The 24,827-nt window shown below is 40.6% G+C and overlaps 1 protein-coding gene across 1 annotated transcript in view; it reads left to right on the forward strand.

Moving 5' to 3' along the window:
- The window catches only part of MED13 (mediator complex subunit 13), a 1,182,528-nt gene that overhangs the window by 607,203 nt on the left and 550,498 nt on the right, over positions 1-24,827 (forward strand). Inside the window, exon 21 of the mRNA XM_053707341.1 lies at positions 15,557-15,776. Within this exon, the coding sequence (XP_053563316.1) occupies positions 15,557-15,776 (220 nt within the window). The remainder of the gene's footprint in view (positions 1-15,556; positions 15,777-24,827) is intronic.

The following is a 24,827-nucleotide window of genomic DNA, read 5'->3' on the forward strand; positions in this document are numbered from 1 at the left end:
TTTTTACTGTAATGTGCATAAACTGACGTTTTAGCATATAGACGTTTTAATTCAGATGTTAAAGGGACACTGAACCCAAAATTTTTCTTTCGTGATTCAGATAGAGCATGACATTTTAAGCAACTTTCTAATTTACTCCTACTATCAAATTTTCTTTATTCTCTTGGTATCTTTATTTGAAATGCAAGAATGTAAGTTAACCTCTTAAGGACATATGACGGATTTTTTCCGTCATAAAACAATTGAGTAAACTGAAAGCTGTGTCCTTAAAGGGTTAAAGGGACAGTCTACACCAGAATGTTTTAAAAGATAGATAATACCTTTATTACCCACTCCCCAGTTTTGCATAACCAACAGTTATATTAATATACTTTTAACCTCTGTGATTATCTTGTATCTAAGCCTCTGCAAACTGCCCCTTTACTTCAGTTCTTTTGACAGACTTGCAGTTTAGCCAATCAGTGCCTGCTCCCAGATAACTTCACGTGCATGAGTACAGTGTTATCTATATGAAATACGTGAACTAACACCCTCTAGTGGTGAAAAACTGTTAAAATGCATTCTGAAAAGACGTGGCCTTTAAGTTCTAAGAAATTAGCATATGAACCTCCTAGGTTAAGCTTTCAACTAAGAATACCAAGAGAACAAAGCAAAATTGGTGATAAAAGTAAATTGTAAAATTGTTTAAAATTACTGCTCTATCTGAATCATGAAAGTTTATTTTGGCCTAGACTGTACCTTTAATATGATGGCCCATTTTTCATAAACAACCTCGGTTGTCCTTGCTGATTGGTGGATAAATTCAGCCACCAATAAAAACGTGCTGTCCAGAGTTCTAAACCAAAAAAAAAAGCTTAGATGCCTTCTTTTTCAAATAAAGATAGCAAGAGAACAAAGAAAATTTGATAATAGGAGTAAATTAGAAAGTCGCTTAAAAATGCATGCTCTGTCTAAATCACGAAAGAAAAAGTTTGGGTTCAGCGTCCTTTTAACTCTAATTTCATAATTTGAAACACGTGTGGTTACTCAACCTAACTTAACGGTGCTATAGATCCTTGTCTCAATGTCTAGGCAGATAACAAGCAACAGTGTATTCAGTATTTAACTCTAACCCTGGTTTAATTTAAACTAATACATAGTTGCACTCTTAGAATTGGCTCATCAGCCCTTTACCAACTAGACAGCATTTCTGCATATAACACAGGTATCTACTTGGAACTTTATAACAATTATCGCACTGACAGTTGAACGTTGTGTTTATTTCAATCCAGCCTTATATTTTAAGTTATATTGCAACCATTAGAGACAAATTGCAGCACTAAGTAAATATCAGGCGGTGTATATTACTACTGCTTATAAAGTACTTTATCACTATGTAACCTAACCCACGTGTTCAAGCATAACATACAAATTATAAGTACTGTAATGGATTGAGTGATCAGAATTATTCTCATGGTGACCCTTTATTTCACTGTGATCTTACTACTCCCCATTGGTCTCAAGAGCTCATTTATCCAGTGTGTATCATTATCTTGAGGTATTTACCAATTGATTACTTAAACCACTTGTTTACATTGATACTGTGCTAATATCCCTCATTATTTCAATTATTTTTCACCCTAATTTTAATATCCCAATAAAAGTTATGTTTTAACCCTATTGGGTATTTTCTGCCTTCTAGTCTGGGCATAGAGTGCTGTAGATGCATTTTTTCCGTGTAATCACTCTTTCTTTTTCCACTTTTCTATAATTTATCATCCTAATGCATAGCACCAGTCCTTAGTAGAGATTGTCATTTGGTATACTATAGTTGGACTACTAATATACAAACAGGGAGATTGCCTTTAATAGTGCCATTGTTTGTTGGTCTCAGCAGTTAAGTACATGCGGCCCTGGGACAGAATATCACAATTACCCTTGTTTTGTACACAAAAATATTTTGTCAAGCTTTTTACTAAGCCAGTTGTAGTAGCCCAATGATCAGTTCAGCTATCTAGCAAGAAGACAGGTTAAGAAATTGAATCCAGCTGTAGCTACTTGCACCTTGATTGTGCTTCAAAAATTAGTTTATAAGAACTAGACTTAACATGTTCCAAGGGATACTGGTATACCTGCATTAACTTCCTGTAAACATACTAAATAAGAGAATAAGAATTTTTTCCTTTCCTCAAAAGCTTACTTAAGGTTTTTCTTTCCAATGGCATGGAGAGTCCATGATTCCATTCAATTACTGTTGGAAATTCAGCTCCTGATCACCAGGAGGAGGCAAAGACACCCCAGTAAAGCTTTAAGAATCCCTCCCACTTTCCATAATCCTCAGTCATTCTTTGCCTTCCTGAAACAAGGAGGAGTGCGAAGATAGTGCTCTGACTGCTGGAGGCCGCAGGGTAGTTATCTCTTCTCTCTCCAGCAATCTATGCTAACCCCCCAACCAGCAACCAGGGTTAGTTACTCTGCTTTCCTTTCATCTCTGTACCCTGTCAGATGTCTGGATAAAGCTGGCAGACTTGGAAGAGCCGTGACTGCGCCATGGCTGAAGTCCTCTGAGGGTAAGTCCCCTTTTTTTCTCTCCTGCTACAGATGGCTTATCCTTTACATAAGGGGTCCCTAGAAGCTCTAAGACACTGGAGAGTTCCAGATCTACTATAGGAGGGTGTTTGGAGGCACAGTACCCTAAAAATCTCTCCAAGGGGGGAGTTATGGGGTTAAATAAGGCCCAGAATTAGGGTTATGGAGTGTTTTTGTTCATGGTAACGGCTTCCTGAGCTGTCAGGGGGACCTGTCACTGTGTTTTTGCTCCCTCTACCCTCTTATATGGTGTTTTTCCGTGTGGAACACCAGTAGTTCTATGGGTTATCTGATTTTATTTGCTCTGTATGTGTGTCGGCACGTTCATGAGATCATTTCACTATAAGACTCCATGTGCTCTTATTCTAGCAGGATTCAGGGTTAAAGTATTGTGTGACATCCAATATATTCCTGTATTCCCTGGTATTATGTACTGTGTATGTACCTGAATACCCCATAGTTAATGCATTATATGACAGTACTAAATCTGTTTGAGGGAACGGATCTCCATAGTGTGTTAAAGGGACATTAAACACTTTGAGATGGTAATATAAAATGATAAATTGTATATAATAAAACAACTCTGCAATATACTTTCATTACTTATTTTGTCCTCTTTGACTGTAATTCCATTCTGAAATTGTGAGCTTTTCAGTTCCTGTTAGAAATGGAAGTACAGAACACTGTTAAATCCAGCACAACCATTGGCTGCACACTCTAGTGACCTATTTATAACGGACCCTAATTGGCCACAGCAGAGAAGGTAACACAAGTTACAACATGGCAACTCCCAGTGTTTTATAGACACTAAAACTTTACACTTATTTTGTCACTTTTTAAACATCTAATGAAACTTTAAAAAATACATCTACATGTTAGTCATGGACTAATCTTTTCTTTGAATGCATCATTCTATCTAGCATGTATTTAGTGTTTAATGTCCCTTTAATGGCGCGATCAGTTTGTGCACTTGGGAGAATGATACGCAGCTGCTTATTTTCATCCATTCATACTAGAGACTTGAAACGTTGGAGATCAGGAATTTTTATAATAGTGTTTGATGGTTACCGCTATTATCTCATGTTCACGAATTTGTCACTGTTAGAGGCATTATTTTCTCCAGGGATCAGTCACAGAGAGAGAACAGTATTTTGATTTATAGAATCTCCCTGTTTGGGATCATCATGAGGTGGGGCTGAGATATTGGAGAGCGTTAACATTTCTTTCCATCGACTTTTCTACACCTTTGGCGGAAAGAAGGAAAAGTTTAAAAAAAAAAAGGGCGCTATGTATGATATATATTTATAATTATAATTAAATATGGCACAATCTGGTCATATGATGCATATACACACACAAAAAATATATATATATGCGTGTATAAATATATATATATATATTCTCAATATCAAAAATAGGGAAATGAAAAAAATATATAATAAGACAAAACAAAAATAAAATTATAAATAAAAATAATAAAGATTATAAATAATAAAGAAAATGTGTGTGTAGTATTCAAAAGAACAATGTAAAAGTCCTTGTAAAACTTTGAGGTGTATTTGCTTGATTCACAAGTCGACTCTTCTTCCAAACGATTGGGCTTGGGACATGGTTCTATAAATAAAACAAAGAAGAGCGCTTCATGGTGCAGAAAAAGACTTTCTGATGGATAATTTTAAAAAGGCTGAATAGGAGGGTACTCACAAAAGTGGAGCACTAAATATAAGTGCTGATATCGCTGGCTGGGCCTCTTAGTCAAATTTACATTTTTAAAACAATAAAATCAACAATGCAACGCATTTCTCAGCTAAAAGCATGTTTTATCAGGAACTGACGAAACAGCCTCTTTAAGCAGAGAAACACGTTGCATTGTTTATTTTATTGTTTTAAAATTTAAATTGTTTTAGTAGTACCTGCCTTAATTCCTTTTTCCTTTCCTGGAGCTGTCTTTGGATTCCTGAACTCATCATCATTACTCCTGGGAGACCAAAGTATTATAGTCAGCTGGTGACTTTGACATCCAGCCTGCAATATTCAGCACTATTTTCTACCAAATGTGAGTAATATATGCACTTGTTTCACAATATATCTTTGGCATCAAAATTGTGCTGCACTATTGGGTTTTCTCTCTGTTCTTTATATTTCATACCAAACATCTGATTTGTCACTGATATCCCTGAGAGACAGTCAGCTGGAGACTGAGATGCCCAGCCTGCGATATCAGTGTGTATATACAGTGTGTGTGTGTGTGTGTGTGTGTGTATATATATATATATATATATATATATGTCCACAGATGTCATCCTTACTTGTGGGATTTCACCTCCTGGTCAGCGGGAGGAGGCAAAGAGCACCACAGCAGAGCTGCTATATATAGCTCCTTTCTTCCCTCCCACTTCAGTCATTCTCTTTGCCTGCGTTAGTGGTAGGAAGAGGTAAAGTGAGGTGTTAGATTAGATTCTTCAATCAAGAGTTTATTATTTTTAAAGTGGTGCCAGAGTGTGCTGCTTTGTTCTAGGGTGTAGCCATAATCCATATCAGTCTCTACAGTAGAGCTTCTGGTGGCTTTAAAGCAATGGGAACTGGTGGGACATAATTCTCACTGTGCCTCCCATACATTGTTGCTGCCCTTACTCTGATGGCCTAAGCAAGTTTAACTCAGGCTTTATCATTTTTCAACAGGGCCATAGGAGGGAGAGGACCTCTTAAACCTGTTGGTCTGTCCGTCCTGCTGTTGGACAGCATTAAGGTAAGTGCTGCTTTATTTTTCTGGGGAGTTTTTCTCTCAGAGCAAAGTGGGCACTTGTGTTTTTATTTAAAAATTATTTTAAAAGGCTCAGCAGTGGGACCAGGCTCTTTATTTGGAGGGTAATCTTTGACAGCCTAGTACAGGCACTGGGGCTGGGATAAAGCTGCTTATTTTTCTTGTGTCAGTTTAATTAAATAGCAATTTTTGTCCGTTTAATTAAATAGCAATTTCAACAGGAAAAAATGTGTATTTCTTAAAGGCACAGTATCTTGTTTTTTATATAAAGTTATTTCAATCAGTATTCTGTATAACTTTTTGTTTGTCCTGTTGCATAATTTTTTTTCTTTTAGCATTAAAACGTTTTTTTGTTTTGAATTCTTAAAGAGACAGTAACGGTATTTCTCCTGTTAAGTGTAGTCAGTCCACAGGTCATCCATTACTTATGGGATTATATCTCCTCCCTAACAGGAAGTGCAAGAGGATCACCCAAGCAGAGCTGCTACATAGCTCCTTCCCTCTACGTCATACCCAGTCATTCTCTTGCACCTAACTAATAGATAGGACGTGTGAGAGGACTGTGGTTATTAAACTTAGTTTTTATTTCTTCAATCAAAAGTTTATTTTAAACGGCACCGGAGTGTGTTGTTTCTTCTCAGGCAGCATTAGAAGAAGAATCTACCTGAGTTTGTGTATGATCTTAGCGGTCGTAACTAAGATCCACTTGCTGTTCTCGGCCATTCTGAGGAGTGAGGTAACTTCAGAACAGGGGATAGCAGGCAGGGCTCACCTGCAAGGAGGTATGTTGCAGTATATTATTTTCTAAGGAGTGGAATTGACTGAGAAAATACTGCTAATACCGATGTAATGTAAGTGCAGCCTTAAATGCAGTAGTAGCGACTGGTATCAGGCTGATAGGTATGTATGTATACACTGAGGTATTTCTGGGGAATGGAATTTCACTAAGAAAATACTGTATATATTTAAGTAATATTTGAGCCTCCACTGCAGTGAAAGCGACTAGCAGCAGGCTTATTAATAACATTTCATAATTTTATTTTTAAAACGTTTACTGGCATGTTAATCGTTTTTTTCTGAGGTACTTGGTGATAAAAACTTATGGGCATGATTTTTACCACATGGCTGTCGTTTGTTTCTGAATAAAATCAGTTTACTGAGCTTCCCCACTGTTGTAATATGAGTGGGAGGGGCCTATTTTAGCGCTTTATTGCGCAGTAAAAATTTAGTCACAGTCTTCCTATTTCTTCCTCCATGATCCAGGACGTCTCTACAGAGCCCAGGGGTCTCCAAAACTAGTTTTGAGGGAGGTAATCACTCACAGCAGACCTGTGAGAGTGTGTTTTGACTGTGATAAAAACGTTAATATTAAATTGTTATCCGTTTTTGGGTACTAAGGGGTTAATCATCCATTTGCTGGTGGGTGCAATCCTTTGCTAACTTAATGCATTTACTGTGAAAATTTGGTTGCTATAACTAATTTGGTTCATTGTTATTTCAACTGTGACAGTTTTTTGTGCTTCTTAAAGGCACAGTAGCGTTTTTTATATTGCTTGTAAATTTATTTGAAAAGTAATTTCCAAGCTTGCTAGTCTCATTGCTAGTCTGTTTAAACATGTCTGACACAGATGAATCTCTTTGTTCAATATGTTTAAAGGCCAATGTGGAGCCCAATAGAAATTTGTGTACTAATTGCATTGATGCTACTTTAAATAAAAGCCAATCTGTACATGTAAAGAAAATTTCACCAGACAACGAGGGGGAAGTTATGCCGACTAACTCTCCTCACGTGTCAGTACCTTCGCCTCCCGCTCAGGAGGTGCGTGATATTGTGGCGCCAAGTACATCAGGGCGGCCCATACAAATCACTTTGCAAGACATGGCTAATGTTATGACTGAAGTACTATCTAAATTGCCAGAATTTAGGGGTAAACGCGATCACTCTGGGGTAAGAACAGAGTGTGCTGATAATAATAGAGCCATGTCTGATACTGCGTCACAATTTGCAGAACATGAGGACGGAGAGCTTCATTCTGTGGGTGACGGATCTGATCCAAGTAAACTGGACTCAGACATTTCAAATTTTAAATTAAAGCTTGAGAACCTCTGTGAATTACTAGGGGAGGTATTAGCGGCTCTGAATGATTGTAACACGGTTGCAATTCCAGAGAAAATATGTAGGCTGTATAAATATTTTGCGGTACCGGCGTGTACTGATGTTTTTCCTATACCTAAAAGGCTTACAGAAATTGTTAACAAGGAGTGGGATAGACCCGGTGTGCCTTTTTCACCCCCTCCTATATTTAGAAAAATGTTTCCAATAGACGCCACCACACGGGACTTATGGCAGACGATCCCTAAGGTGGAGGGAGCAGTTTCTACTCTGGCTAAGCGCACCACTATCCCGGTGGAGGATAGCTGTGCTTTTTCAGATCCAATGGATAAAAAGATAGAGGGTTACCTTAAGAAAATGTTTGTTCAGCAAGGTTTTATATTACAACCCCTTGCATGCATTGCGCCTGTCACGGCTGCGGCGGCATTCTGGTTTGAGTCTCTGGAAGAGACCCTTAGCACAGCTCCATTGGATGAGATTATAGACAAGCTTAAAGTCCTTAAGCTAGCTAATTCATTTATTTCTGATGCCGTAGTACACTTAACTAAACTTACGGCTAAGAACTCCGGATTCGCCATTCAAGCGCGTAGAGCGCTGTGGCTTAAATCCTGGTCAGCCGATGTGACTTCTCAATCTAAATTGCTTAACATCCCTTTCAAAGGGCAGACATTATTCGGGCCCGGTTTGAAAGAAATTATCGCTGACATTACTGGAGGTAAGGGCCATGCCCTGCCTCAAGACAGGGCCAAACCAAGGGCTAAACAGTCTAATTTTCGTGCCTTTCGTAACTTCAAGGCAGGAGCAGCATCAACTTCCTCTGCTCCAAGACAGGAAGGAACTCGGACAAGGGTTTTACTCAAATCTGTTTGTGGTTCCCAAAAAAGAGGGAACCTTCAGACCAATCTTGGACTTAAAGATCCTAAACAAATTCCTAAGAGTTCCATCGTTCAAAATGGAAACTATTCGGACCATCTTACCTATGATCCAAAAGGGTCAGTACATGACCACAGTGGATTTAAAGGATGCCTACCTTCACATACCGATTCACAAGGATCATTACCGGTATCTAAGGTTTGCCTTCCTAAACAGGCATTACCAGTTTGTAGCTCTTCCCTTCGGGTTAGCTACAGCTCCAAGAATCTTTACAAAGGTTCTGGGCTCTCTTCTGGCGGTACTAAGACCGCGAGGAATAGCGGTAGCTCCGTACCTAGACGACATTCTGATACAAGCGTCAAGTTTCCAAACTGCCAAGTCTCATACAGAGTTAGTTCTGGCATTTCTAAGGTTGCATGGGTGGAAGGTGAACGTAGAAAGAGTTCTCTATTGACACTCACAAGAGTTCACTTCTTGGGGACTCTTATAGATTCTGTAGAAATGAAAATTTACCTGACGGAGGACAGGTTATCAAAACTTCTAAATGCTTGCCGTGTCCTTCATTCCATTCAACACCCGTCAGTGGCTCAATGCATGGAGGTAATCGGCTTAATGGTAGCGGCAATGGACATAGTACCTTTTGCACGCCTGCATCTCAGACCGCTGCAATTGTGCATGCTAAGTCAGTGGAATGGGGATTACTCAGATTTGTCCCCTATGCTAAATCTGGATCAAGAGACCAGAGATTCTCTTCTATGGTGGCTTTCTCGGCCACATCTGTCCAGGGGGATGCCCTTCAGCAGGCCAGATTGGACGATTGTAACAACAGACGCCAGCCTGCTAGGTTGGGGCGCTGTCTGGAATTCCCTGAAGGCTCAGGGATCATGGACTCAGGAGGAGAGACTCCTTCCAATAAACATTCTGGAATTAAGAGCAGTTTTCAATGCTCTTCTGGCTTGGCCTCAGTTAGCAACTCTGAGGTTCATCAGGTTTCAGTCGGACAACATCACGACTGTGGCTTACATCAACCATCAGGGAGGGACAAGGAGTTCCCTAGCGATGATGGAAGTCTCAAAGATAATTCGCTGGGCAGAGTCTCACTCTTGCCACCTGTCAGCGATCCACATCCCAGGCGTGGAGAACTGGGAGGCGGATTTCCTAAGTCGCCAGACTTTTCATCCGGGGGAGTGGGAACTTCATCCGGAGGTGTTTGCCCAACTGCTTCATCATTGGGGCAAACCAGATCTGGATCTCATGGCGTCTCGCCAGAACGCCAAGCTTCCTTGTTACGGATCCAGGTCCAGGGACCCGGGAGCGGTACTGATAGATGCTCTGACAGCACCTTGGGTTTTCAACATGGCTTATGTGTTTCCACCCTTCCCGATGCTTCCTCGATTGATTGCCAGGATCAAACAGGAGAGAGCATCGATGATTCTAATAGCGCCTGCGTGGCCACGCAGGACCTGGTATGCAGATCTAGTGGACATGTCATCCTGTCCACCATGGTCTCTGCCTCTGAGACAGGACCTTCTGATTCAGGGTCCTTTCAAACATCCAAATCTAATTTCTCTGAGGCTGACTGCATGGAGATTGAACGCTTGATTCTATCAAAGCGGGGATTCTCGGAGTCAGTGATTGATACCTTAATACAGGCTAGGAAACCTGTAACCAGGAAAATTTACCATAAAATATGGCGTAAATACTTATATTGGTGCGAATCCAAGAGTTACTCATGGAGTAAGGTTAGGATTCCTAGGATATTGTCTTTTCTACAAGAACGTTTAGAAAAGGGTTTATCTGCTAGTTCGTTAAAGATACAGATCTCAGCTCTGTCTATCCTTTTACACAATCGTCTGTCAGAAGTTCCAGACGTTCAGGCTTTAGCTAGGATTAAGCCTGTGTTTAAGACTGTTGCTCCGCCGTGGAGCTTAAACTTAGTTCTTAACGTTCTGCAAGGTGTTCCGTTTGAACCCCTTCATTCCATTGATATCAAGCTGTTATCTTGGAAAGTTCTGTTTTTAATGGCTATTTCCTCGGCTCGAAGAGTCTCTGAGTTATCGGCCTTACATTGTGATTCTCCTTATCTGATTTTTCATTCAGACAAGGTAGTTCTGCGTACTAAACCTGGGTTCTTACCTAAGGTAGTCACTAACAAGAATATCAATCAAGAGATTGTTGTTCCATCATTGTGCCCTAACCCTTCTTCAAAGAAGGAACGACTTCTGCACAATCTGGACGTCGTCCGTGCCCTGAAATTTTATTTGCAGGCAACTAAGGATTTTCGTCAAACTTCTTCCCTGTTTGTCGTTTATTCTGGACAGAGGAGAGGTCAAAAAGCTTCGGCTACCTCTCTCTCTTTTTGGCTTCGTAGCATAATACGTTTAGCATATGAGACTGCTGGATAGCAGCCTCCTGAAAGAATTACAGCTCATTCTAGTAGAGCTGTGGCTTCCACTTGGGCCTTTAAGAATGAGGCCTCTGTTGAACAGATTTGCAAGGCTGCAACTTGGTCTTCACTTCACACTTTTTCAAAATTTTACAAATTTGACACTTTTGCTTCTTCGGAGGCTGTTTTTGGGAGAAAGGTTCTACAGGCAGTGGTTCCTTCCGTGTAAAGATCCTGCCTGTCCCTCCCGTCATCCGTGTACTTTTAGCTTTGGTATTGGTATCCCATAAGTAATGGATGACCCGTGGACTGACTACACTTAACAGGAGAAAACATAATTTATGCTTACCTGATAAATTCCTTTCTCCTGTAGTGTAGTCAGTTCACGGCCCGCCCTGTTGTTTACGGCAGGTCTAAATTTTTAAATTAAACTCCAGTCACCACTGCACCCTATAGTTTCTCCTTTCTCGTTTGGTTTCGGTCGAATGACTGGGTATGACGTAGAGGGGAGGAGCTATGTAGCAGCTCTGCTTGGGTGATCCTCTTGCACTTCCTGTTAGGGAGGAGATATAATCCCATAAGTAATGGATGACCCGTGGACTGACTACACTACAGGAGAAAGGAATTTATCAGGTAAGCATAAATTATGTTTTCTTCTGTTAAGTGTGATCAGTCCACGGGTCATCATTACTTCTGGGATACCAATACCAAAGCAAAAGTACACGGATGACGGGAGGGATAGGCAGGCTCTTTATACAGAAGGAACCACTGCCTGAAGAACCTTTCTCCCAAAAATAGCCTCCGATGAAGCAAAAGTGTCAAATTTGTAAAATTTGGAAAAAGTATGAAGCGAAGACCAAGTTGCAGCCTTGCAAATCTGTTCAACAGAGGCCTCATTCTTGAAGGCCCAAGTGGAAGCCACAGCTCTAGTAGAATGAGCTGTAATTCTTTCAGGAGGCTGCTGTCCAGCAGTCTCATAAGCTAAACGAATTATGCTACGAAGCCAAAAAGAAAGAGAGGTAGCGGAAGCTTTTTGACCTCTCCTCTGCCCAGAGTAAATGACAAACAGAGAAGACGTTTGTCGAAATTCCTTAGTTGCCTGTAAGTAAAATTTTAGAGCACGGACTACATCCAGGTTGTGCAGTAGACGTTCCTTCTTTGAAGAAGGATTTGGGCATAAAGAAGGAACAACAATCTCTTGATTGATATTCCTGTTAGTAACTACCTTAGGTAAGAACCCAGGTTTAGTACGCAGGACTACCTTATCCGAATGAAAAATCAAATAAGGAGAATCACAATTGTTTCTATAAAAATTATATAAAAGAAAGAGAAAATATATAATAATGGATATTGAAGCAGTGCAGAATGTTACCTGCTCCATGTGTTTAAATGCTAATGTGGAACCACCAATCCCTTTCTGCTCTTCATGTATTGAAAGGGCCTGGAGTTATAAAGAAAAGATTTTTCATGAGCAAAATTTTTCAAAGGCAGATGCCTCTCAGGAGTCTAATGCTGAGATTCAGAGTATGCCGCAGTTTTCTCCCCAAGCGTCCCAAGATATAACGCCCTCACAAGCAGTGCCCTGTACTTCTACTCCAGTGATTGCTGGAATTATCTTAAAAGACATTGCTACAGTTATGTCTTCCACAATTTCTGATGCATTGTCTGCTTTTCCTATGCTTCAAGGCAAGCGTAAGAGGAAGGACAACCACTTAGTAAATGAGGTTTCTGATACTATGGTGGCAATCTCGGATGTACCCTCCCAGGGAACTGAGTTGGAGGGTATGGAGGTTCTATCAGAAGGTGAAGTTTCAGATTTAGAAGGTTCAATACCTTTGACTGATTCAGAGGTTGTTTCTTTCAGGTTCAAACTAGAACACCTCCGTCTGTTGCTCAGGTAGGTTTTAGTTACTTTAGATGACTGTGATTCTACAGTAGGGGTCGCTCCTGCGAAGTCGAGCAAGTTGAATAGATATTTTGAAGTTCCCTCTTACTCAGATGTTTCTGAAGCGGACTTTGGAGATTATTTCCAAGGAATGGGAGAGACCAGGTATTCCCTTTTCTCCATCTCCTATTTTCAAGAAAATGTTTCCTATAGCAGACGATGTCAGGGAAACTTGGCAGACGGTGCCTAAGGTGGAAGGAGCTTTTTCCACTCTAGCCAAGCGAGCTACTATTCCCATTGAGGATAGTTGTGCTTTTAAAGATCCAATGGACAAGAAATTGGAGGGTCTACTTAAAAAAAACGTATGTTCACCAGGGTCTGCTATTGCAGCTGGCTGCGTGCATTGCTACGGTCACTAGTACAGCAGCTTATTGGTTTGATGCTTTGTCTGAGTCTCTCAGAACTGAAACCACTTTAGAGGACATCCAAGATAGGATTAAAGCTCTGAAGTTGGCTAATGCCTTTATTACAGATACTTCTCTGCAAATTACTAAATTAGCAGCTAAAAGTTCAGGGTTTTCTATTCTTGCCCGCAGAGCTTTATGGTTAAAACCTTGGTCTGCGGATGTGTCATCCAATTCTAAGCTTCTGGCTATTCCTTACAAACGAAAGACCTTGTTTGGACCTGGCCTGAAGGAAATTATTTTTGACATCACGGGAGGTAAGGGTCATCTCCTTCCTCAGGATAAGAGAAATAAACAAAAAGGACGACAAAGTAATTTTCGTTCCTTTTGTAATTTCAAGGGAAATTCTTTCTCTTCCTCCTCCAAACAAGAGGGGAGCTATTCGCAATCTATGCCTACTTGGGACCCAACCAGCCTTGGAACAAGGGTAAACAGTCCAAGAAGCCTGCTGCTGATTCCAAAACAGCATGAAGGGCATGCCCCCGATCCGAGACCGGATCTGGTGGGGGGCAGACTTTCTTTCTTCGTTCAGGCTTGGGTGCGAGACGTTCAAGATCTCTGGGCTATAGAGATAGTGTCCCAGGGATACAAACTGGAGTTCAAGAATTTTCCTCCCAGAGGAAGATTTCTTCTTTCAAGATTATTTGCAAACCAGATAAAAAAAAAGAAGCATTCTTACATTGTGTAAGAGACCTCTCCTCTCTGGGAGTTGTTGTTCTGACCGGGGCAGGGGTTTTATTCAAATCTGTTTGTAGTTCCCAAAAAAGAGGGAACCTTCAGACCTATATTAGATCTCAAGAGTCTAAACAAGTTTCTCAGAGTTCCATCGAGGTAGCCAAGATAATCCGGTTGGCGGAGGCCCATTCTTGTCATCTGTCAGTGATTCATATCCCAGGGGTGGACAACTGGGAGGCAGACTTTCTTAGCAGGCAGACTTTTCATCCGGGAAAGTGGGAACTCCATCCGGAAGTGTTCTCCAAACTGATTCTCAAATGGGGTCGGCCGGAGTTGGATCTCATGGCATCTCATCAGAATGCCAAGCTTCCGAGATACGGGTCCAGGGATCCCCAGGCAGAACTGATAGATGCTCTGGCGGTTCTTTGGTCCTTCAATCTTTCATACCTATTTCCTCCTTTTGCCCTTCTTCCTCGAGTCATTGCTCAAATCAAACAGGAGAGGGCATCAGTGATCCTCATTGCTCCGGCGTGGCCTTGCAGGATTTGTTATGCCGATCTGGTGGACATGTCATCCCTGCCACCTTGGAGACTACCATTAAGGAAGGATCTTCTCATTCAAGGGCCCTTCCTTCACCCAAATCTAGCTTTTCTGAAGCTGACTGCTTGGAGATTGAACGCTTAATCCTATCCAAGCAGGGTTTTTCTGATTCGGTCATAGAGACCCTAATTCAGGCGTGTAAACCTGTAACTAGAAAGATTTACCATAAGATATGGCGTAAATATCTTTATTGGTGTTAATCCAAGGGTTACTCATGGAGTAGAGTTAGGATTCCCAGAATTTTGTCCTTTCTCCAAGACTGATTGGAGAACGGTTTATCGGCAACTTCCCTAAAGGGTCAGATCTCTGCCTTATCTATTTTGTTACACAAACGTCTGGCGGATGTATCAGATGTTCATTCCTTTTGTCGGGCTTTGGTTAGAATCAAGCCTGTGTTTAAACCAATTGCTCCTCCATGGAGTCTGAATTTAGTTCTTAAAGTACTTCAAGGGGCTCCGTTTGAACCTATGCATTCCTTAGATATTAAGTTATTATCTTGGAAAGTTTTTTATTTCTTGTTGCCATTTCTTCAGCTCGAAGAGTCTCTGAGCTTTCGGCATTACAATACAATTCGTCTTACCTTATTTTTCAGTCGGATAAGGTAGTTTTCCTAACGTAGCGAAATGCAAAGAATGACTGGGGTATTGAGGAAGTGGGAGGGATATTTAAGCCTTTGGCTGGGGTGTCTTTGCCTTCTCCTGGTGGCCAGGTGTTGTTTTTCCCAACAGTAAGGAATGAAGCTGTGGACTCTCCATATCTTAGGAAGGAAAGTAGATCAGTGACAAACGCTAGAAACAACAGATACCATGTTTTATATGAGGCCTACAACTTCATATTGAGTATTTTCCTGGTATAAAGTTTTAGAAACAAATATAATTAAAGGGACACTCAAGTCAAAAACTTTTATGATTCAGCTAGAACATGCCGTTTTAAGAAACTTTCCAATATACTTCCATTATCAAATTTTGCACAGTCTTTTTATATTCACACTTTCTGGGCAACAAGATCCTACTGAGCATGTGCACAAGCTCACAGAGTATACATATACTCGTCTGTTTGGCTGATGTCTGTCACATGATACAGGGGGGCCAGAAAATTGGAGAAAAAATAAATTTGTCAGGAAAAAAAATCTACTGCTTATTTGAAATTCAGAGTAAGTGCTATTGCATTGTCTTTTTATTATGTACTTGTTAATGATGTTTGTTCCTTTTTTTATTTTTTATTAAAGCACCATGGATCGTGACAAAGTTGGAGTTCCTACTGATGGAGAGTCTCATGCAATAGCGTATCCACCTGCAATTGTTGTATATATTGTTGATCCTTTTAATTATGAGAGTAAAGATGAGACTTCAAAATCTTCAAGTGTGTGGACACTGGGGCTTCTTCGTTGTTTTCTGGAAATGTTGCACATTCTTCCACAAAATCTCAGAAATACAGTTTCTGTGCAGGTAATAATTTTATCTAGGTGTGTGTGTGTGTATATATGTGTGTATATATATATATATATATATATATTTATACACTGTGTGTGTGTATATAAAAAAAAAAGTATACACAATGGGCAATAGGTGTGAAAAAATGCTGTAATGTAAGAATGCTTTAAAAAATAGAAACGTTAATAGTTTAATTTTTATCAGTTAACAAAATTCAAAATGAGTGGACAGAAGAAAAATCTAAATCAAATTAATATTGGATGTGACCACTCTTTGCCTTAATAACATCAATTCTTCTAGGTACACTTGCTCAAAGTCAGGGATTTTGTAGGCATATAGTCAGATGCATGATTAAAGGGACACTGTAACCAAAATTTTTCTTTCGTGATTCAGATTGAGCATGAAATTTTAAGCAACTTTCTAATTTACTCCTATTATCAAATTTTCTTCATTCTCTTAGTATCTTTATTTGAAATGCAAGAATGTAAGTTTAGATGCCGGCCCATTTTTGGTGAACAACCTGGGTTGTCCTTGCTGATTGGTGGATAAATTCATCCACCAATAAAAAAGTGCTGTCCAGAGTACTGAAACCAAAAAAAAGCTTAGATGCCTTCTTTTTCAAATAATGATAGCAAGAGAACGAAGAAAAATTGAAAATAGGAGTAAATTAGAAAGTTGCTTAAAATTTCATGCTCAATCTAAATCACGAAAGAAAATTTTTGGTTACAGTGTCCCTTTAAACAATTATATCAAGCATGTGCTAACATAAAACAAAAAAGAAAAAACAAGCATGTGCTAATGACCATTAATTTAATATGTAGGTTGAAACACAATAATTAACTAAAACAGAAACAGCTGTATAGGCACAAAGAAACGGGCAATGTTGAGGGCCACGAAAATAGTGGTCAGCCAAGGAGACTTACTGCAGCAGAAAGACTCATCATGCTTACTTTCTTTCACAATCTGAAGATGTACAGCAGTGCCACCAACTCAGAATTGTCACAAACCAGTGGCACCATGGTACACCTATCTGCTTTCTGGAGACGTCTGGTCAGAAGTTCTCTTCATGGAATGAGTAGTCCAAATTTGAAATATTTGGCTGTAGTCAGACAGTTTGTTCACTGAAGGGCTTGGAGAGCGGTATAAGAATGTGTCTTCAGGCAATATTGATGCATTGATGGTATGGTAGAGGCTTGATCTCAACATCATCAAGTCTGTCTGGATATACATTAAGAGGCCAAAGCAAATGAGGCTATCTAAATCCACATGAGAACTGTGGGTAGTTTTCCAAGACGTTTGGAACATCCTACCGGCTGAATTCCGTGTGTGTGCAAGTGTACATACAAGTATTGATGCTGTTTTCAAGGCAAAAGGTGGTCACACACATTAATTTGATTTAGTTTTAGAACATTTTGTGAACTGGGATGTCATTGCAGAAAATTCATCATGTCTGCAGAATGAACTGGGTGTATTCAGGAACTGTTGATGCTTTTGCTTTTCAGCACTACTCCACAGCAGGCTGTAATCTTAAACAGCGCTGCGCTCTGGCTGCACTGTGCTCTGGCTGCACTGTATTAAGGAAAACTTGCAAAGCACTGTTTGGAGAGTACAGTCAAATACAGAGCAGCACTTCAAAGTGACAGGGCATTGATTGATGACTGTGGTTCTCAGAAGAATTTTCCACTCCCCCCCCCCCCCCCCCCTTAGCCTTTCCCGGTCTGCAAAACTTTCACTCCTTAATGTAAGACGCTCTTGTGAGCAATGCACCTTCTTTTTTTTTTACTACTACATTTTTACCTTATAATTATTTGATATTAAACTTCAGAGCAAAGGAAATATATTTATTTAAGACATTTTATAAAATCAAAAAAATGTCTTATTTTCTCTGCAGCTAATTTGCAATGCACTTTTCAACTTCTGCAGTATATTATACAACTTTACAATTTGCTTTATTCTCCAGTTAATCAACACATTGCAATTGAGTTGATGCCTTAGCGTAATTGCCTAATATAAAACTGATTTTGATTTCAAAATGACCTGCAGAAAAATTTTCATTAGAAAAATATCTTGGCAGAAAGTGAAAAAAAATTCTACCTCTGGGTTGTTCACTCACTTAGCATTTTAATTGTTAAAAATAATCTTAACATTTCTATTTTTCAAAGAATTCTTACTTTACAGCATTTTGCACACATGCCTAAAACCTTTGCATAGTGCTCTATGTGCTACTATTTTAGAAATGTGCTTATTTATTTTTTAAATAATAATCTTGCTACCAAATATCCATGTTTTATTTAAATTGAAAACTGTCATTGAATTCTTAATATATAATTTAGGAGTCATGTTGTTATTATGTTGTACACAAAAAGGATTTCAGAGGAAAAACCGCAAAACAAAACATTTTCACTACAGGATCAAATAATTAGTTTTAATGTATATGTCTCATAACACTCGTTTTGTTCTCAGCGGTTTGCAAACTTGGGTTTCTGGTGTTAACTACTTTTCTTCTGTTAAGTGTGATCAGTCCACGGGTCATCATTACTTCGGGGATATTACTCCTCCCCAACAGGAAGTGCAAGAGGATTCACCCAGCAGAGCTGCATATAGCTCCTCCCCTCTACGTCACTCCCAGTCATTCTCTTGCACCCAACGACTAGATAGGATGTGTGAGAGGACTATGGTGATTATACTTAGTTTTATATCTTCAATCAAAAGTTTGTTATTTTAAAATAGCACCGGAGTGTGTTATTACCTCTCTGGCAGAGTTTGAAGAAGAATCTACCAGAGTTTTGCTATGATTTTAGCCGGAGTAGTTAAGATCATATTGCTGTTCTCGGCCATCTGAGGAGTGAGGTAAACTTCAGATCAGGGGACAGCGGGCAGATGAATCTGCATAGAGGTATGTAGCAGTTTTTATTTTCTGACAATGGAATTGATGAGAAAATCCTGCCATACCGATATAATGTCATGTATGTATACTTTACACTTCAGTATTCTGGGGAATGGTACTTCACTAGAATTACACTGTAAGAAATACATAAAGCTGTTTAATAACTAGAGATTATGTTTAACGTTTTTGCTGGAATGTAAAATCGTTTTCATTTGCTGAGGTACTGTGTGAATAAATGTTTGGGCACTATTTTTCCACTTGGCAGTTGCTTAATCTGTTTTTCTGACAGTTTCTGTTCTCCCTCACTGCTGTGTGTGAGGGGGAGGGGCCGTTTTTTTGGCGCTTTTTCTATGCATCAAATATTTCAGTCAGCAACTCATTGTATTCCCTGCATGATTCGGTTCATCTCTACAGAGCTCAGGGGTCTTCAAAACTTATTTTGAGGGAGGTAATTTCTCTCAGCAGAGCTGTGAGAATTATAGTTTGACTGAGATAAAAAACGTTTATTCTGTAATTTGTTTCCTGCTTTCAGAATTTGTTATCTTTGCTAATGGGATTAAACCTTTGCTAAAGTTGTGTTGTTTACAAGGATTGAGGCTATAACTGTTTCAATTTATTAATTTTCAACTGTCATAGATCTTCTGTGCTTCTTAAAGGCACAGTACATTTTAATATTATTCTAATTGAATTGTATTTCCAAGTTGCAAGTTTATTTGCTAGTGTGTTAAACATGTCTGATTCAGAGGATGATACCTGTGTCATTTGTTGCAATGCCAAAGTGGAGCCCAATAGAAATTTATGTACTAACTGTATTGATGCTACTTTAAATAAAAGTCAATCTGTACAAATTGAACAAATTTCACCAAACAACGAGGGGAGAGTTATGCCGACTAACTCGCCTCACGTGTCAGTACCTACATCTCCCGCTCAGAGGGAGGTGCGTGATATTGTAGCGCCGAGTACATCTGGGCGGCCATTACAAATCACATTACAGGATATGGCTACTGTTATGACTGAGGTTTTGGCTAAATTACCAGAACTAAGAGGTAAGCGTGATCACTCTGGGGTGAGAACAGAGTGCGCTGATAATATTAGGGCCATGTCAGACACTGCGTCACAGGTGGCAGAACATGAGGACGGAGAACTTCATTCTGTGGGTGACGGTTCTGATCCAAACAGACTGGATTCAGATATTTCAAATTTTAAATTTAAACTGGAAAACCTCCGTGTATTACTAGGGGAGGTGTTAGCGGCTCTGAATGATTGTAACACAGTTGCAATACCAGAGAAAATGTGTAGGTTGGATAAATATTTTGCGGTACCGACGAGTACTGAGGTTTTTCCTATACCTAAGAGACTTACTGAAATTGTTACTAAGGAGTGGGATAGACCCGGTGTGCCGTTCTCACCCCCTCCGATATTTAGAAAAATGTTTCCAATAGACGCCACCACAAGGGACTTATGGCAAACGGTCCCTAAGGTGGAGGGAGCAGTTTCTACCTTAGCTAAGCGTACCACTATCCCGGTGGAGGATAGCTGTGCTTTTTCAGATCCAATGGATAAAAAGTTAGAGGGTTATCTTAAGAAAATGTTTGTTCAACAAGGTTTTATATTGCAACCCCTTGCATGCATTGCGCCGATCACGGCTGCAGCGGCATTCTGGATTGAGTCTCTGGAAGAGAACATTGGTTCAGCTACTCTGGACGACATTACGGACAGGCTTAGAGTCCTTAAACTAGCTAATTCATTCATTTTGGAGGCCGTAGTACATCTTACTAAACTTACGGCGAAGAATTCAGGATTCGCCATTCAGGCACGCAGGGCGCTGTGGCTAAAATCCTGGTCAGCTGATGTTACTTCTAAGTCTAAATTGCTTAATATACCTTTCAAAGGGCAGACCTTATTCGGGCCCGGGTTGAAAGAGATTATCGCTGACATTACAGGAGGTAAAGGCCATGCCCTGCCTCAGGACAAGGCCAAAGCCAAGACTAGACAGTCTAATTTTCGTTCCTTTCGTAATTTCAAAGCAGGAGCAGCATCAACTTCCTCTGCACCAAAACAGGAAGGAGCTGTTGCTCGCTACAGACAAGGCTGGAAACCTAACCAGTCCTGGAACAAGGGCAAGCAGACTAGGAAACCTGCTGCTGCCCCTAAAACAGCATGAATTGAGGGCCCCCGATCCGGGATCGGATCTAGTGGGGGGCAGACTTTCTCTCTTCGCCCAGGCTTGGGCAAGAGATGTTCAGGATCCCTGGGCGCTAGAGATAATATCTCAGGGATACCTTCTGGACTTCAAATACTCTCCTCCAAGAGAGAGATTTCATCTGTCAAGATTGTCAACAATCCAGACAAAGAAAGAGGCGTTTCTACGCTGCGTACAAGAGCTCTTGTTAATGGGAGTAATCCATCCAGTTCCACGATCGGAACAGGGACAGGGGTTTTACTCAAATCTGTTTGTGGTTCCCAAAAAAGAGGGAACTTTCAGACCAATCCTGGACTTAAAGATCCTAAACAAATTCCTAAGAGTTCCATCGTTCAAGATGGAGACTATTCGGACAATTTTACCTATGATCCAAGAGGGTCAATACATGACCACTGTAGATTTAAAAGATGCTTACCTTCACATACCGATTCACAAAGATCATTATCGGTACCTAAGGTTTGCCTTCCTAGACAGGCATTACCAGTTTGTGGCTCTTCCATTCGGATTGGCTACAGCTCCAAGAATCTTCACAAAGGTTCTGGGTGCTCTTCTGGCGGTACTAAGACCGCGGGGAATCTCGGTAGCTCCATACCTAGACGACATTCTGATACAAGCTTCAAGCTTTCAAACTGCCAAGTCTCATACAGAGTTAGTGCTGGCATTTCTAAGGTCACATGGATGGAAGGTGAACGAAAAGAAAAGTTCACTCGTTCCACTCACAAGAGTTCCCTTCCTGGGGACTCTTATAGATTCTGTAGAAATGAAGATTTACCTGACAGAGGACAGGCTAACAAGACTTCAAAGTGCTTGCCGCACCCTTCATTCCATTCAACACCCGTCAGTGGCTCAATGCATGGAGGTAATCGGCTTAATGGTAGCGGCAATGGACATAGTACCCTTTGCACGCTTACACCTCAGACCACTGCAACTGTGCATGCTAAGTCAGTGGAATGGGGATTACTCAGACTTATCCCCTTCTCTGAATCTGGATCAAGAGACCAGAAATTCTCTTCTATGGTGGCTTTCTCGGCCACATCTGTCCAGGGGGATGCCATTCAGCAGACCAGACTGGACAATTGTAACAACAGACGCCAGCCTTCTAGGTTGGGGTGCCGTCTGGAATTCTCTGAAGGCTCAGGGACAATGGAGTCAGGAGGAGAGTCTCCTGCCAATAAACATTCTGGAATTGAGAGCAGTTCTCAATGCCCTCCTGGCTTGGCCCCAGTTGACAACTCGGGGGTTCATCAGGTTTCAGTCGGACAACATCACGACTGTAGCTTACATCAACCATCAGGGAGGGACAAGAAGCTCCCTAGCTATGATGGAAGTATCAAAGATAATTTGCTGGGCAGAGTCTCACTCTTGCCATCTGTCAGCAATCCACATCCCGGGAGTGGAGAACTGGGAGGCGGATTTCTTAAGTCGTCAGACTTTTCATCCGGGGGAGTGGGAACTTCATCCGGAGGTCTTTGCCCAAATACTTCGACGTTGGGGCAAACCAGAGATAGATCTCATGGCGTCTCGACAGAACGCCAAGCTTCCTCGTTACGGGTCCAGATCCAGGGATCCAGGAGCAGTCCTGATAGATGCTCTGACAGCACCTTGGGACTTCAGGATGGCTTACGTGTTTCCACCCTTCCCGTTGCTTCCTCGATTGATTGCCAGAATCAAACAAGAGAGAGCATCAGTGATTCTAATAGCACCTGCGTGGCCACGCAGGACTTGGTATGCAGACCTGGTGGACATGTCATCCTGTCCACCTTGGTCTCTACCTCTGAAACAGGACCTTCTGATACAGGGTGCCTTCAAACATCAAAATCTAACTGCTCTGAAGCTGACTGCTTGGAAATTGAACGCTTGATTTTATCAAGACGTGGATTTTCTGAGTCAGTTATTGATACCTTAATACAGGCTAGGAAACCTGTTACCAGAAAGATTTACCATAAGATATGGCGTAAATACCTATATTGGTGTGAATCCAAAGGTTACTCTTGGAGTAAGGTTAGGATTCCTAGGATATTGTCTTTTCTACAAGAAGGTTTAGAAAAGGGTTTATCTGCTAGTTCATTAAAGGGACAGATCTCAGCTCTGTCCATTCTGTTACACAAACGTCTGTCAGAAGTTCCTGACGTCCAGGCTTTTTGTCAGGCTTTGGCCAGAATTAAGCCTGTGTTTAAAACTGTTGCTCCACCATGGAGTTTAAACCTTGTTCTTAATGTTTTACAGGGCGTTCCGTTTGAACCCCTTCATTCCATTGATATAAAGTTGTTATCTTGGAAAGTTCTATTTTTAATGGCTATTTCCTCGGCTCGAAGAGTCTCTGAATTATCAGCCTTACATTGTGATTCTCCTTATTTGATTTTTCATTCGGATAAGGTAGTCCTGCGTACTAAACCTGGGTTCTTACCTAAGGTAGTTACTAACAGGAATATCAATCAAGAGATTGTTGTTCCTTCTTTATGCCCAAATCCTTCTTCAAAGAAGGAACGTCTACTGCACAACCTGGATGTAGTCCGTGCTCTAAAATTTTACTTACAGGCAACTAAGGAATTTCGACAAACGTCTTCTCTGTTTGTCATTTACTCTGGGCAGAGGAGAGGTCAAAAAGCTTCCGCTACCTCTCTTTCTTTTTGGCTTCGTAGCATAATTCGTTTAGCTTATGAGACTGCTGGACAGCAGCCTCCTGAAAGAATTACAGCTCATTCTACTAGAGCTGTGGCTTCCACTTGGGCCTTCAAGAATGAGGCCTCTGTTGAACAGATTTGCAAGGCTGCAACTTGGTCTTCGCTTCATACTTTTTCCAAATTTTACAAATTTGACACTTTTGCTTCATCGGAGGCTATTTTTGGGAGAAAGGTTCTTCAGGCAGTGGTTCCTTCTGTATAAAGAGCCTGCCTATCCCTCCCGTCATCCGTGTACTTTTGCTTTGGTATTGGTATCCCAGAAGTAATGATGACCCGTGGACTGATCACACTTAACAGAAGAAAACATAATTTATGCTTACCTGATAAATTCCTTTCTTCTGTAGTGTGATCAGTCCACGGCCCGCCCTGTTTTTAAGGCAGGTAAATATTTTTTAATTTATACTCCAGTCACCACTTCACCCTTGGCTTTTCCTTTCTCGTTGGTCCTTGGTCGAATGACTGGGAGTGACGTAGAGGGGAGGAGCTATATGCACTTCCTGTTGGGGAGGAGTAATATCCCCGAAGTAATGATGACCCGTGGACTGATCACACTACAGAAGAAAGGAATTTATCAGGTAAGCATAAATTATGTTTTTGTGTCTTAACCTCTATATTGTGTTTTTAGTTGAAATATTTTTTATTAATGTTTCACAACAAATACAGCGTGACATTACAGTATGTATAAATTCAATAATATATATTCCCATAAATATGAAAATTGAAAGATATTTTACACACTGAGCATTTCTTTGTTTTTTCCAAATTTTCTTCTCCACCCTCCCCCCACCCCCCTCTTGCTTCCCTCCCCTAACAATTAACTTCTTAACTAAGTATAACTTTTAATTATGAACCTTTTCCATCGAGCAGTGCCGCTATTTTTAGGATTCTTTATGTTAATCTTTTCCATATTTATGTAGATCTCCTTACTTCCTGTTTTAGATGACCCAACAGAGCAACCATGATCCTCTGTTTGTGCCAGGCGACCCTACCTATCCGTGCCCACCCAGGATCCAATGGATCCAAATATTTTGGAAGCTTTCTGAATTACCCTGCAGCCATGCTGCCGACTCAGACATAATATAGATATCTTCAATTTTGTCAAGTACCTCATTCCATTCCGGAGCTCCCACCTTCCATTTCCTAGCTATACATATTCTGGTAGCTGTGCACACTATATTAACCCACTTATTCGTGGCAGAATTTAACGAGTCTAGAGGAATATGTAGCAAGGCCTTCGAGGCTGAGAGTGTGAATGAGTCATCTAGTATTCTCTTAATCAGGTGTGTTAGTTT

The sequence above is a fragment of the Bombina bombina genome, chromosome 3 (assembly GCF_027579735.1).
Source record: "Bombina bombina isolate aBomBom1 chromosome 3, aBomBom1.pri, whole genome shotgun sequence".
Lineage (NCBI taxonomy): Eukaryota > Metazoa > Chordata > Amphibia > Anura > Bombinatoridae > Bombina > Bombina bombina.